The sequence below is a fragment of the Rutidosis leptorrhynchoides genome, chromosome 4 (assembly GCF_046630445.1).
Source record: "Rutidosis leptorrhynchoides isolate AG116_Rl617_1_P2 chromosome 4, CSIRO_AGI_Rlap_v1, whole genome shotgun sequence".
Taxonomy (NCBI): domain Eukaryota; kingdom Viridiplantae; phylum Streptophyta; class Magnoliopsida; order Asterales; family Asteraceae; genus Rutidosis; species Rutidosis leptorrhynchoides.
The window spans coordinates 495,787,308-495,801,952 of NC_092336.1; the positions used below are offsets into that span (position 1 = coordinate 495,787,308).

The 14,645-nt window shown below is 31.5% G+C and overlaps 1 protein-coding gene across 1 annotated transcript; it reads left to right on the forward strand.

Annotated features, from left to right (window-relative positions):
• The first annotated feature begins 12,639 nt into the window (after positions 1–12,639).
• Positions 12,640–14,425, forward strand: LOC139844704 (two-component response regulator ARR17-like). The gene is made up of 5 exons (XM_071834924.1): positions 12,640–12,838; positions 12,915–12,988; positions 13,071–13,148; positions 13,247–13,317; positions 13,856–14,425. Exons 1-5 carry the CDS (start codon positions 12,688–12,690, stop codon positions 14,223–14,225), a joined length of 744 nt encoding a protein of 247 aa, XP_071691025.1. The 5' UTR covers positions 12,640–12,687; the 3' UTR covers positions 14,226–14,425.
• Positions 14,426–14,645: the final 220 nt, after the last annotated feature.

A 14,645-nucleotide genomic window follows, 5' to 3' on the forward strand; every position in this document is an offset into this window, starting at 1 on the left:
CGTTGTTTTTGAAACCGTCCTAGCTAAACATGAATAGCATCTCCCGTTACAGTTTTATCCTCCTTATATTCATCCTCTTGTTCATGCTTAAAAGTCTCACCACCTTGCTTACGCATCGCGTCGATAACTTGAGCTACAATGTTGGGTAACAAATTCGTGATAGTTTGGTTAATCTAGTTTTCTACTTCTTCCTCAGACATTCCTTTTCTTTTCGGTGCCATCTATGAATGAGATGAGGATATAACGGTTACGATTAGTATGAAGAATAAAAGAGAATATTCAAAGTGGAATTAGAATAATATAGCGGAAGGAAAATCCTAACCCAAAAGTCTACCCAAATCTCACAGGCCATAACTTAGGACTTAAGTTTCTACAAGAAGGAACCTAAGCTCTGATACCATCTGTAAAGATCTTAATCTTACGAATGCCAATACTTATAGATAAAGGTAACTTAAAAGATAAATGAGCGTTATTCTTATTCGAATTCAAACCATAGTCCAAACCAAAGTTGAGAAACTTATTCAAAAGTACTACTAAACCAAAATAAGCTACTAAATCTTGAAGGAAATCCCTATGGCAAGGTGCTAAGTTCACTCCACTCTACACTCTTCCCTCATTCCCAACGCCCCCTTGATTACCTGTCGTATAAGAAGGAAAACAAAGAATACGACTGAGCCAAAGCCTAGTGAACGGATATAACAAAGAACGGAGTATAGTATGACATGCAAATTTAATTTCAAAACGAACTTATTTTTAAAATAACTTAGTTGCAAAACAAAGTTCGAATGTGTATAGATCCACAATACCATATATCATGATGCAAATTTCATAAAATAATGCACTAGAGTCAAACAAATAGTAACAAAGTATCAAAATGAAATCATAGGGTAGCTACTCCACTAATCATCCATATCGGTGATGTTTCGTATGACACTACGATGAATGTACACCGTCAAAACAAAATCCTAGGATCGATCCATACGCCTCCTATCACAAATATATAATAACAAAGAGCTCGTACCAACACCGGGTAATCAAAAGGTGACGCCGCAGATATAACAAAATACACCGCTACGGTCGATGCCACGTTACCGGTGTCACAATAACGTGCCCATGGGACCTCCATGGATAGGTTACTCTTAGACATATTTTATGAAAACGTTTTACCAACTTATAACTACGCAATTCCAAATGCTTTTCAAGTGATTAAAAGACTCTAAATATATATTCAAAAAGAATTAATAAAATGACTTAAATATTTTACGCTCGACCAAATAACTAAAATGTTTATAATATTTTATGTCGTATTATTTTAAAATCACGTGTCACCCAACCGATTGGTCCGACCTTTGTCACGAGTCATGATACATAATATCTTAGCCCTTTACAAATTAACAGCTTAAATGGGACTTAACGGGACATGTAAAGCCACACAGAATGAGGGACACTCGATACGTATCACCGTACCACTCGCCACACTCACACATGTTCTTTACCGGAATGTTTCCGACATTTTTCGAGGCTGTTTCGAGGCAAATACGGGCTGTTTTCGGGACTGAAAATAGCTGCTGTTCGGGGACAGTTTCACAGCCGTTTTGGGCTGTTTTCGAGACTGATTTGGTGGGGTTTTCGAGACACGGTTTTGACACAATTTCCAAAGACCAAAATATTATGATTCCTCAACTATTATAAACAATTAGCAACCTCGTTAGTACATCCAAAATGAGGAAAACATAACACATTTCAAAGGCTAATAGACAAACAATTTTAAACAAGCATGTCATACAATAATACTTATACAATTCGAAACAAAGTTTTGAGAGGAAAGATTTACCGAAGCGATCCTAGAACCACCTAGAATATCCGTACCTTATGTTGAACGATGAAATTCCAAAGACAACAAAATACCACCAAAGGATGCGATCACCGAGCCAAATCTAATGAATACACATGTATGAGCACAAAACGCATTCAAGTGGGGAGTATGCAATATCCTTTATTAATAGTATTACCATATGATTATTATATGTTTATTTCTATCTAAATAGTTTCACGAATTTCATATTAACAATATAGTCATGTTTCTATATATTACTATGATTCTTATTTTCCAAATTATTAGTAAGTTACATATTTTTAAGACTCAAAATTCCCGCTATCGCAATCGAAAATATGGACTCCAAATAACAATTTCTATTTCCTTCCCATACTACCCAAATATATGTATCCAACCAAGCTGTATTATCATTTCATTATTAAATTTTTCATTCAGTAACTTACATTCTATAAGGATTTCATGGGTTGATTAAAATGGTGGCCACTTGCTATTTAACTAATCGCCTCAACTCTCTGTCATTTTTGTGACTAAAACCTCACTACCCATTAGTCATATTTTGCAAGTACTTATACTTAAATTTATAAAGTAGAGTCATGACCATAAAAACTTGTACACCTTAATTCAATCACGTAAAAAAAAGTTTGTGATATACTAGTTACATAAAGGTTTTAAATACTCCATTACTAAACATATGACTACAATTTCATTAAGATTAATATTCACAAAAAATGCTCATTTTGTACTCAAAATCTTAACATCTCATCTCTATAATAATTCATGTGATATGTAGTAAATCTTAACTAGTAAGTTGATTAAGAAATCCAATAAACAAATTATACATCAAAATAAAAATGATGGTTAGTAGTTACCTCTAAATTGTGTTCGTGTTAGGACAAAAACTAGACCCGCAATTACTTCGTATTCTTCTTTGAATTTCCACTCTCTATATCTTCTTTCTCTTACTATTATATAATATTATGGATTGTAGTGTATGGCTATCAAGTTGGAGAATTTCATTTGATTTGGTTAAACCAAAAGAGTACGTACTAAAAGGATGATATATGTGGATTCATAACTTAAAAATGACCATCCCTATCCCATCTAATAAATATTGGCCTTTCAAGTTCCATGTAAGTCACTAGTATATGTAAATCTTAGTTAATCTATTTCTAGCATAATACATAAGCAAGTGTGCACAAATTATATTTAACGTTCTTAACTAGTTAAAATATTAAGTTAATTAATTTATTAACTAACTTATATTCCACTAATTACTTATGTTTTAATCTTATATATATTATTTATATTAGTTTGAGTTATTATAATTTGTAAGTAATAAACACTAGTTATGAGTTTTAAATTGTTTTAGTTTTATAGGATATTACACTCCCGTTGTTATCAAGGGACCAACACAGTACTTACTAGTTACCCAAGCTAAGGGATTTTGAGTTCAAAATAAGTGTAGAATAAAATTAAATACTTATGTCTATAGCGTAAAACAAAAATGTATGTATTTTCATCTTACAAATATAAAGTGAAAAATGGACTACAACTCACCTTGATTGCGCGGCAACAAGATTTGCTAACAGAGAAAGTTCAAGTACTCACAACACACAAAAGTAAGCACCTAAATATTCATAAGTGGGTCAAATAATGTCTAATATAATAGGTTGGGTCATAGTGTATCACAATCCTAATGCTAGAGACCGACATGCAAAAGTAAAAGTCAACTCTAAAGTCCAAGGTCAAAGTCAAAGGTCAAACCAAAAGTCAACTCAGGTCAACATCACTAAACAATGGTCACACTCACAGTATAGTAGTAGCATTTAATAACATGGCAGTACTAGTAAAACGGTAGTGTTCGGTAGTGTCACTACTTGGTTTCACCCAACTAGTGCAACACTACAAACCACCACCCAAACATGTATATAGTAGGCCAAATTCAAACATCTAATTCAAGGTCAAACTTCATATCATGACAACATAACAAACTTCTATCATCTACCCAGTATCATACAACGTTTCACCGATAACTCACTAAGCATGTCATGATCATACACAAAGAGTCAGTCATATCTCGTAGCACAAGAAACATGGCATCATGGTACTTTCCAAATCTGTAGGTTATCTCATTAGATTTCTAAAAAGTCCTATATCACAGTCTAATCATTCATTGAACTTAAAAATATAAAAAAATTCCTCAATAGTGTTTTCTGCATGCGCAGTCCGAGCAAAAAAATTATAAAACAAAAAAAATTAAAATGATTCAAATCCAATTGGATAAATTCAAGAACAAGTCAAACTACCTTCTGTAATTTTTTTAAAGAGAAATGGTTTAGCAAATTTGTACAGTTTATTCGTGAAAGTTGAAATTGACAGATTTGACAACCAAAATGAGACATGTGTTTACAAGTAGCACATCTACCACATAACGATTCAAATCATGTTACCGCCAATTGGAAAGCCTTCCTATACACGTAATTGAACAATTCTAGAAGATCATGCTTTCTCAAAATACCAATTTATCACAATCACAAATCGAGCAAGCAACGGTCAAATTAGTTTTTCGTATAACATGATTTGTTCATAATATAAAACCCGTAAATCAAAAACGAGCAATATCAAAATGAAAAGTTATTTTATTTTAGAAAGGAACACATTTATAAGCCTATTCGGAACAGGTTTCAATTCCTATATTTCCAAAATGTCAAAAATCAAACCCTATTTTCATACTGAAATTCAATTAATCATAACTTTCTATCCGTAAATCGAAAATACACGATATCTTAGTGAAAAGTTATTAATTTTTTGAGATCTATCCAATTATGACAAAATTGCTGAAATAGTCCCTGTGGTTTGTACAAAAATGCTAGTTTCGTCTCCTTGCTTTTTTTTATGGATTTGGTCCCGCTGGTTTGTAAAAGTTGCTGATTTAGTCCCTCTGACCGACGGCCGTCAAAAAGGCCGTTAACTCCAGTCATGTACCGGACATGTGAGGGTATTTTCGTCAGGTCATTTCCTTTATTGAAAAAATTGCTGAAATGGTCCCTGTGGTTTGTACCAAAATTGCTGAAATAGTCCCTGTGGTTTGTACCAAAATTGCTGAAATGGTCTTTCATCTTTATCCTCTTCATCAAGAACAAACCCAACTTATTCAAAGGCCTACCTTCATTTTCTTGATCCGTTTATCACATACATCTTCAGATCTCTGTAACTAAACCTTAACTTATTCAAAGGCCTTAATCACCAACACACCCAAACAACCCTTTTGATCTTAGAACCATATCAAATCCAAAGTTAAATCTCAAAGATTGTGTTTTACAAAAACCACCTGCAACCTAGATTTATACTCAAAATCTTAACAAAAAACATCACAATTTCAATCCGACATCTGAGATCTGGAAATCGAAAATCATAAACATATCGAAAATCACATGTACAATTTAGAAATCTTAAACAGGTCGGATATCATTAACATATCAGAAATCACATGTAATAAGTTACCCGCAATCGGAGATATGGAAATCGGCCACCAACACCGTCAAAACGTTTTCTCTGCAATCCAATATATGTAATTCGTTCGTGGAATCATACAACACAGTGGGCCTCGAAATAGAAGAAAATCTCATTTATTTTCCAGATCTGTAACTTCATGAATTTAATGATCGATGCCACTTTTTTTTCTACTTCTTTCTTTATATATGCTAACCTCTCCGACGGCACCATTTCAGTCGGTTTAGAAGAAATAAGATCGTCTGCCATCGAAGTTTGTCGAAGAAAATATCCAGAGAAAAATTGATGAGAAGATATATAGAGAATTTAAATAAAATAGAAATCAATTAAGCTAGAGATCTGAAATTAGGGACGTAGATATATGAAATTAGGGCTAGATGATTTTTTATGATTATAATTAGATAAGATGATTAAAATTAGGGTTTATAATTTTGAGATTATAATTAACTTGAATGATGATGTATGAAATGGAGGAGAAAAAGATAAAAAGAAATTAGGGTTTGTTCTTGATGAAGAGGATAAAGATGAAAGACCATTTCAGCAATTTTGGTACAAACCACAGTGACTATTTCAGCAATTTTGGTACAAACCACAGGGACCATTTCAGCAATTTTGTCAATAAAGGAAATGAACTGACGAAAATACCCTCACATGTCCGGCACATGACTGGAGTTAACGGCCTTTTTTGACGGCGGTCGGTCAGGGGGACTAAATCAGCAACTTTTACAAACCAGCGGGACCAAATCCATCAAAAAAAAGCACAGGGACGAAACTAGCATTTTGGTACAAACCACAGGGACTATTTCAGCAATTTTGTCATCCAATTATACACTTTTCATAAACTGAAAATATTATGTTCATATCAGTAGAATACCATTCAAAATCATGATTTAACAACAAAACCTCAAACGGTCAAAATAACGATTAAAATCATGCATACTAACAAAGACTTGAGCACTAGACTTGATTACATTGCATAAATTAATCAAAATCAGAAAATTAATAATTAGGTTGCTTAGAGTTTTTACCCAAATCAAGAAATTAAACGGTGTAATGTGTAGCTCTTTGCGTGTATATCGCGTTTCTATAAATAATTTTATGATCAGGCAATTATTTGGTGGTGAATGATGATGACGATGATGAATATGATGATGAAGATGTCAATGGTTATGGTGGTGATATTGGGGTCGACTGTAAAAGAGAAATAACAGAGAAAAGATAAAAAAAATAATAATAATAATAAGGCTGCAGTAATTTAGTTGGGATTAAAACCTATTTTCCTTATTCAAAACAAGTTTAACAAAAAATGCACAAACACTTCCTTCAAAAGGGCCGATCGGTGTTAGAGGGACAAGAGGTGTCCCGAACTTTTTTTAGATGGACACACACATAAAACCTCACTAGTTAACGATCCCAAAAATTCTAAACCGTTAACGATCTCTAACGGATGTCGGGTTTAAACATATAAAATTAAGAATAAAAATTATTAAATTGATAATAACTAATATATATTATGAATAAAATTTATTTAAAATTTTAATAACATAGAAACGTTATTTCCTCAAATGTGACATAAAAGTCGGTAACGGTCGTCAAGATTCACGTATCACGAAGAATAGAAATTCTTGTTATGAAAGTTGGCACATAAATATTACAAATAATATTTTTAAATAAATGACACATAAAAATGTTAGCTAATACACGTATGACGCAAAAGTCAAATTAACATTCGTTAAAGAATTAACGAAAAAAAAGTAGGATCGTTACATTAGATGAGTAACTGATGATACTAAAGATATGAAGTAAGATAATTACTACGAGTATTAAAGATTATAGATGGGAGAATGATCAACTAACGAGAGAGACGGTCTAAAATGATTACAGTTTCGTTATTGTGGAGTGAAATAAATATAGAAATATGTGAAATGAAGGATTCAAATAGAATTTCAAATTCAGTTAACCATAACGAGTTAAAAATTTGAATTATTTACTCAAGTCTTTTGTATTAAAAGTATCAACAATATCCTATTATTCCAAGAAAAAAGCAAAAAATTGTCGTTTGTAGGAGTTAAACGACATCCTCAACTTGGTGTCAACAATAAGACCACTTAATATTGTTATTTTTCTAATAAAAAAATAGTTAACTTACTTTAATTTTGATTGGATTAGCCCACTTTTCTGTAGGTTTTATATTTGCGTATGCAGTTTTTCTTTCCTCCATCTTCCCGGGACTCTTGTGTGCTAGAGAGATGAAACTACTGCAATAGCCCCCTATGCTTCTGGAACTGTAAAAGGGTTGGGGCAATCACTTTTTTGATCATGGCTTGTAATCGAGGAGCCTTTCCCTTAACTTTTAGCCTTTGCAATGTTACATGGTTCAACTCTATTTGTGACCTTTTCTCGTATACGGGACTCTCTATCTTCTTGAGTAGATAATCGATCGTATTTCAAATGGATAGTGAGTTGTTTTTCTAATAATCAAGTCACGAATTATAATCGAACTGGAGGAGCTTGCCAGGATGGCTTCGTAAGCAAGCAAGCAGTTTTGTGGGCCTCGCTCTTTGTCACCTATGTTGAAGAAAGGTTTCGAACTTTACAGAGAATGAAGAGGAGCCAAAGATCTTCCTCTCAATAATACTTCTCGAGGCTCCACTCTCTCCTTGAGTAAGTAAGGTCCTGTTAGCCTGGGCGAAGATGAATTTTGGTATCGCTTAGAGGCTTTCACATTTTTCGTTTTTTAAAATCTTTTTTTAATCCGGTTACTAAATCCCACTAGAATTTTTAGTTATGCACACTATATATGATATATATTTTTTTTCAAGTAATATATACTATTGATATTGATTATATATAATAATGGTTTAATAATATTTTTTTATCAGATTATATATCATAACAGATTATGTGATATTGTTTAATAATGGTTGATATGTATATCGTAAAATTGTAAACTATTAAAATAATATTCAATTATATATACTAAAAATCTATTGTTGAAAACGATTTACCGCAACAACGCGCGATGAATCTTTTGCTCGTTTAATATATTAGGTCAATGAAATATTTATTTGAATTCAGTTTGAATATGAATTTGTATAAATCATATTAAGAATTTTTCAAATCAAAAATTGAATTAAAAATAAATTCAAATACACTTCAGCTATATTTAAAAACCGTTCTTTATATTTGGTTTGATTTTTGTCAGTTTTATTCCATTTCAAAATTGGGATTAAACAGCTTAAACCGAATATTAGAGGTCATGTTATGTTAATCTCGAAGCATATATTGTCCCAGAAAATAATAGGGTGAGCGAGTTCTGATATCACGTTCAAACCTCGTCAGTGACTCCTAAGAGCACACAGTATTGTACCCAAGCACCAACGTTTTGACTCAAAGACGCCGGGGACAACATTTTCAACGACACCGCGTCAGTGTCCTTTACTGATGTCGGTGACCCACCGTCTTAATTCCGACGTTGAAGTCGACGAAAATTAAAGTTTAAATTTAAATATTTTACAGTTTGATTTTTTTTTCATTTTCTTTTAATCAATTTTTTCACACCTATATAAACACTTTTAAATTCCTTTTTTCTACACACATTCACTATCATTAAATATTTTATATACACTCACAGTAAATAACTTCAAAACCATCATGTTTACTAACATTGTTACTTACGACGTTCATTCCGGTGGGTATTTTATCTTCGTGAACATTACGGTGGTGCGAAACATATTTTGGACGTTATGGTTATCTGCGTTGATTTATTTACTTTGAAAGATTATTTAAGGCGAAACTTTAATTGCGAGGCATCCGAGTTTTTTTTATTGGGATGAAGAATGGGAGGTACCGGGTTTCTTAAAGATGATGATAAATGAGCCGCGATACTCAGAAAAGCAATAATACGCTCGACACGAATCGAGTTGTAAACTATGAATATTTGGGACGACATTTCTCACGAGAGTAATGATGATGGATTTGTGAGTGATGACACGATCGAGACAATAGCATAGTTTAGAAATTTATTTAATTTAATGTATCGTATTTTTAATTTATGTAATTGTATTGTTTAATCGTATTTTGTAGTATATTTAATTTTCTATTAATGTAATCTTTTATTTATATTTCTTAAGTATTAATTTTAATTTTATTTTATAAAATAGAAATTAAATAAACATAAAATGTAATAAAAGTAAAAAATAAAAAATGACATTGAAAATGGACACTGAACGACATTTTTTGTTTCTCTCTCTCCTCAGTAAATTTAGTGTCTCAAATGAACACTGAACGATACCTCGTACTTTAATGACCGTTAAAAAAAACTATACTAATAGTAATAGATTGCTGGTACAAATTTTATGTAACTATAATATAAATACACTAATAGACTTTGTCATTTTATGCTTCCCGCTGTTAAGAATACGAGCACATAATTTTCATATTAAAGAAGCTATAACAAAACAAATAACCAAAAAGCCCACCACATATATATATATATATATATATATATATATATATATATATATATATATATATATATATATATATATATATATATATATATATATATATATATATATATATATATATATATATATGGAAACTAAGTTTTGAGCCCATACGCTGCACGGCTACTTAAAATCCGTTTTAAATAAGTCACTTATTTTAATTCTATAACGCTTGATTTACATTTTCAAACAATATTTATGGTTGCGTTTAAGGGGGACATGTCGACCCAATAGCTTAAGTGTGGTTAATTGGAGCCCGTAGGTTGAATCTATATATGTAATGGTATAATATTACTAATACAGAGTAATACGTTACCATTCCATCAAAATTAGTATTAAAAATTATTCGGTAGTTTTTTTTATGATTTTATATGAACAAATGTGTGTATGAATATAATATAATAATATGACATGTGTGTATGAACAAATGTCTGTAGTTTTTCTGATGATCGTAGTAATATATAAGAGTAGGGATCAAATAAGAATTAAATTGTATAAAATTGGATTTAGTGAATTTTTAAAATTAAATGGATACATATGATAGTTTTAGTATTTAAATTAGGTATATATGATATTATATGATTTACTTGGGTAAATATGTGATTTTAAAGGTTGATAAAAGTATATATGAATAATTGTGACATGTGAAAATTACACTTGGCTTAATATGCAATATTTAAGAAACTAATGACATGTAACTTAATCAAATCTCTTATATATATATATATATATATATATATATATATATATATATATATATATATATATATATGTTTGTAATATTTTTTTTACCATGACAGCTGTTTGGCTCACTTAACAAATATATATTCTAAATAAATATACAATAATAGTATCTCTTGATTTTCAGGATATAGGAAATCACATTTTCAAAGCCTTTAGATTTTACTTAATACCATTGACCAGTTTTACTATGAAATCAGTCTAATGTTTTGAAAGTTAAAATACACATTGATATGGATTTTATTTGGCCAATAATATAATATTAATATTAATTATTAAAGTAAATTATATGAAATCAAAAAGATTTGATATTGGTAATTAATATTCGATCAAAGGGATTATATTTCGTTGATATATGAAGAGCCCTTTCAATCAAGAAACAGTGTCTCTTAATATATACTTCGTATATTTTGAATAAAAATCTTGGTATGTATGTAAGTAGGAGTTGATATATCCACCATTCAAATTACATTTTCACCATAAATTGTGTATTAATAAGTTTTACTATGTAAAATCATGTCGCGTGTTAATTTTTTATTTTTTTTAAAGATCACGATACATATATGTATATAAGACCACTTTAAACCATGACACACATCCTTTCTAATACGGACTGTTACATTATCGTCACATCAGCACTTCCTTCCCATCACTAACCAAAGACTAACTTCTAACAACCATGACGTACCCACGACTTGATCCCACCTCTATTTTTTTTTATATTAATGTATTTATTATTATTATTATTATTATTATTAATATTACTTTCATATATAACATTTCAAATCCCAAAACCAAACATGCTATTAATTACTAAAAAAAACGATTACACAGAGAAAAAAAACATTACAATTTCCTTAAATAAAAAAAATCATTACAAAGTCCTAAAATAGAAAAAAACGATTACAAAGTCCTAAAATAAAAAAACAAGTTCAATACGACCCGATCGTGTCGTCACTCACGTGTCCCGAATCACTACTATTGTGCGGATAGTGAGTATGAGGTCGGGTGCAGAAACGCTGGGTCCATATACCAATACAATACAACTCTATTCCTTCGCATTTGATTTTTCCTCTCCCGAAAATTTCATGCCATACTTTTTCGGTTGTAATAAACTCGAATTTATCGGTTCTGGATCACAGTAAGCAACCGATGCCTCGAAGTCAACATTTTCTCGTATATAGTCGAATAAACGCCCCGTGTCCCAATAGGTTATATCGAGTGACTCGAATGATTTACATTGCTTGTCAAGATACATCTTCCAGTCTTCGCTTAATTCTCCCACGTACCAAACATTCATGGAAACAGAACAACGAGCCATGAAATTGAAGTTGAAAGTTGAAGAAAATTGATATGTTTGAAGCTTCTTGTGGTGAGTTTTGCTGATCGATATGCATATATATATAGTTTAGGGTTTGATGTTTTGGGTAGGGTTTAGGTTTTGGTGTTTTGAGTTTATGAAATAAATCCAAAACATCAAACCCTAAACCCTAAACCATAAATTCAAAAACAGTGAAATTGACAATTTGTCCCTTCTCCAATTTGTTGTACAACGACTAAATTGAGTACGGGCTTCAACGGCAGTATCAACCGCGCCTTGCAAATATCGGTGCCTTCCTTCGACAGTTCGAAAGACGGGCCAAAGGCGTAACCGATATTAATGCTCTAAGTAGAAGTTGATATATCCACTGTCCAAATTACTTCTTCAAAATAGTATACAAATATTGATGAAGTCAAGAACGCTCGTATACACATGTGGGGGGTGTGAAAGAAAGAAAAAAACAAACTAAAATAATAATAATTATTTTATTTTATTTTTATACTATAATAAATAAAAATATACAAGGGGTCACCACCAAAGTGGATATGAGAATCTGAGCGAATTATGTTAAAAAAAATTATAAAGTGGATTTCATAAGATTTTCATGATCTTCTACAATGTCATCATCTCTTTGATAGAGACGTGGCTTTCTGTCTTCTCCATTTATTTATTTGTATATATATATATATATATTTTTAAATCTATTTTTCATTTCATTCTTCAACCTTGATTTCTCATTTAACCTCCACTTCCTCTCAATTTGATTGATGGCTACAAGTATGTTTTCTCCACGTTGGAGGTCGCCTGAAACTGCATGCACCGGTGAATTTCGTAATGATGTTCATGTTCTCGCCGTTGATGATAGTCTCGTCGATCGTAAAGTCATTGAACGTTTGCTTAAAATCACCTCGTGTAAAGGTAATTTTCTCAATTACGAGTTGTTCAATTCAATCTATTTAATTCTCGTCGGAGATTGACCGGAATTTATTGACAGTTACGGCGGTCGAAAGCGGTTGGAGAGCTCTGCAGTACTTAGGTCTCGATCAGGAGAAACCTGATTTCGTAAATGTGTGTTTCGTTTTGTTAAATTTTATCTGTAAATATTTAAATTCAATAATTAGATAGATCTGATTGAGGTTGTTTTTAACAGGAGTTGAAGGTGGATCTGATAATCACTGATTACTGTATGCCTGGAATGACTGGTTATGAATTGCTCAAAAAAATCAAGGTTCCTTTCATCTCTGTAACCGTAACATTTTTATTTGATGAAAATTTGAAACAAATGGAGTAATGTTTATTTTTGGTATAATTTATTTATTTATTTAGGGATCAGCCAATTTCCGAGAGGTACCAGTAGTGATCATGTCATCAGAAAATGTTGTTGCACGGATTGATAGGTACTGTTTTCTTGCCCCCCTGAATTTCATTTTATCTGTACATACAGCTGCTACTGCCACACTATTTCTTTTCTTGTAATTAGTTGTACTGCCTTTTTCCTAATTTGAATCATGTTTCATCAATTACTACAAATTGATTTTTTGTCAATTATTTTCATTTGTTAATACCTAACTTTTATGTAAACACCAGTGATATAGGAAATAGTCCTTTTTTTTTTTTTGGAACTTCCGGTTTATTAAAAAGCCTAACCCAAAAATTGGAAAAGGCAATAAAGATTTAGGATTATGGTTTCTCAGTAGTGATGCAATTACTTGTATGAACAAATTTTCAATAACACAATTGCCTAACAAGTAACAAGCTTAATTTAGGTTTATATTTTATTTACTAGAATTTAGGAAATATGCACAAAAGACATCAAGATGTACCGCATTATTTAGTTACAAAGAATCAAACTTTATAGATTTTGGATTATGATTCGGTTTATTTGATGAAAAAGTAAGGACGTATAACGGATGGGGTATGCAATGAACATTTTAGGTGTTTGGAAGAAGGTGCAGAGGATTTCATTGTAAAGCCTGTAAAACTATCCGATGTCAAGCGATTGAAGGATTATATGTTTGGCGAAAACAGGGGAACAATCCCTGTTGATGCTGCCGCAAATAACATCAAGAACAACAACAAAAAAGACGAAAAACAAAGTATCAACAAAAGAAAACTGCAAGAAATGTCTGGTAATTCATCGTCACCATCGCCTTCAGTAACATCGTCACCCTCACCATCACCGCCAACAACATCACCCGCAACGTCTTCTTCACCACAATCTCCAACTTCATCGTCTTCATCATCATCACCTCCGTTTTCACCCTCACAACTAGACTCCCCAACAATGAGACTTGACCAACTCTGATCAGGCCTAATTAATATTTTTCAATTTTTATCTTTTTATTAATTACTCTACCTCATAGACAAAGTACTTGTACATTTAAAAAAGTTGGTTTTCTTTTCTTCCTTATGCTCACCCTTTTTTTTACTTTTTTGTTCAAGTGAATTGATTACAAATATTACAATTTTGATGTGATTTCTTATGCCTTCTCTTTTTCTTGTAATCATTTATTCTTATTTCCTGCCTTAATTACGAGCTTATTAGAATTTTGAAAAATCTGATACTCATTTTTATCGGCATATAAGCTCATAAGTAGTAAAAATTGAGCCCGTTAGTTATTAATAAAAGTTGGGTTAGTTTGGCTGCCTTAGTTCATTAATATTAATATTGGTGATTAAAATGTTAAACTTTGAAAGAAAATAAGGCAGACAAGGTAAAATACTC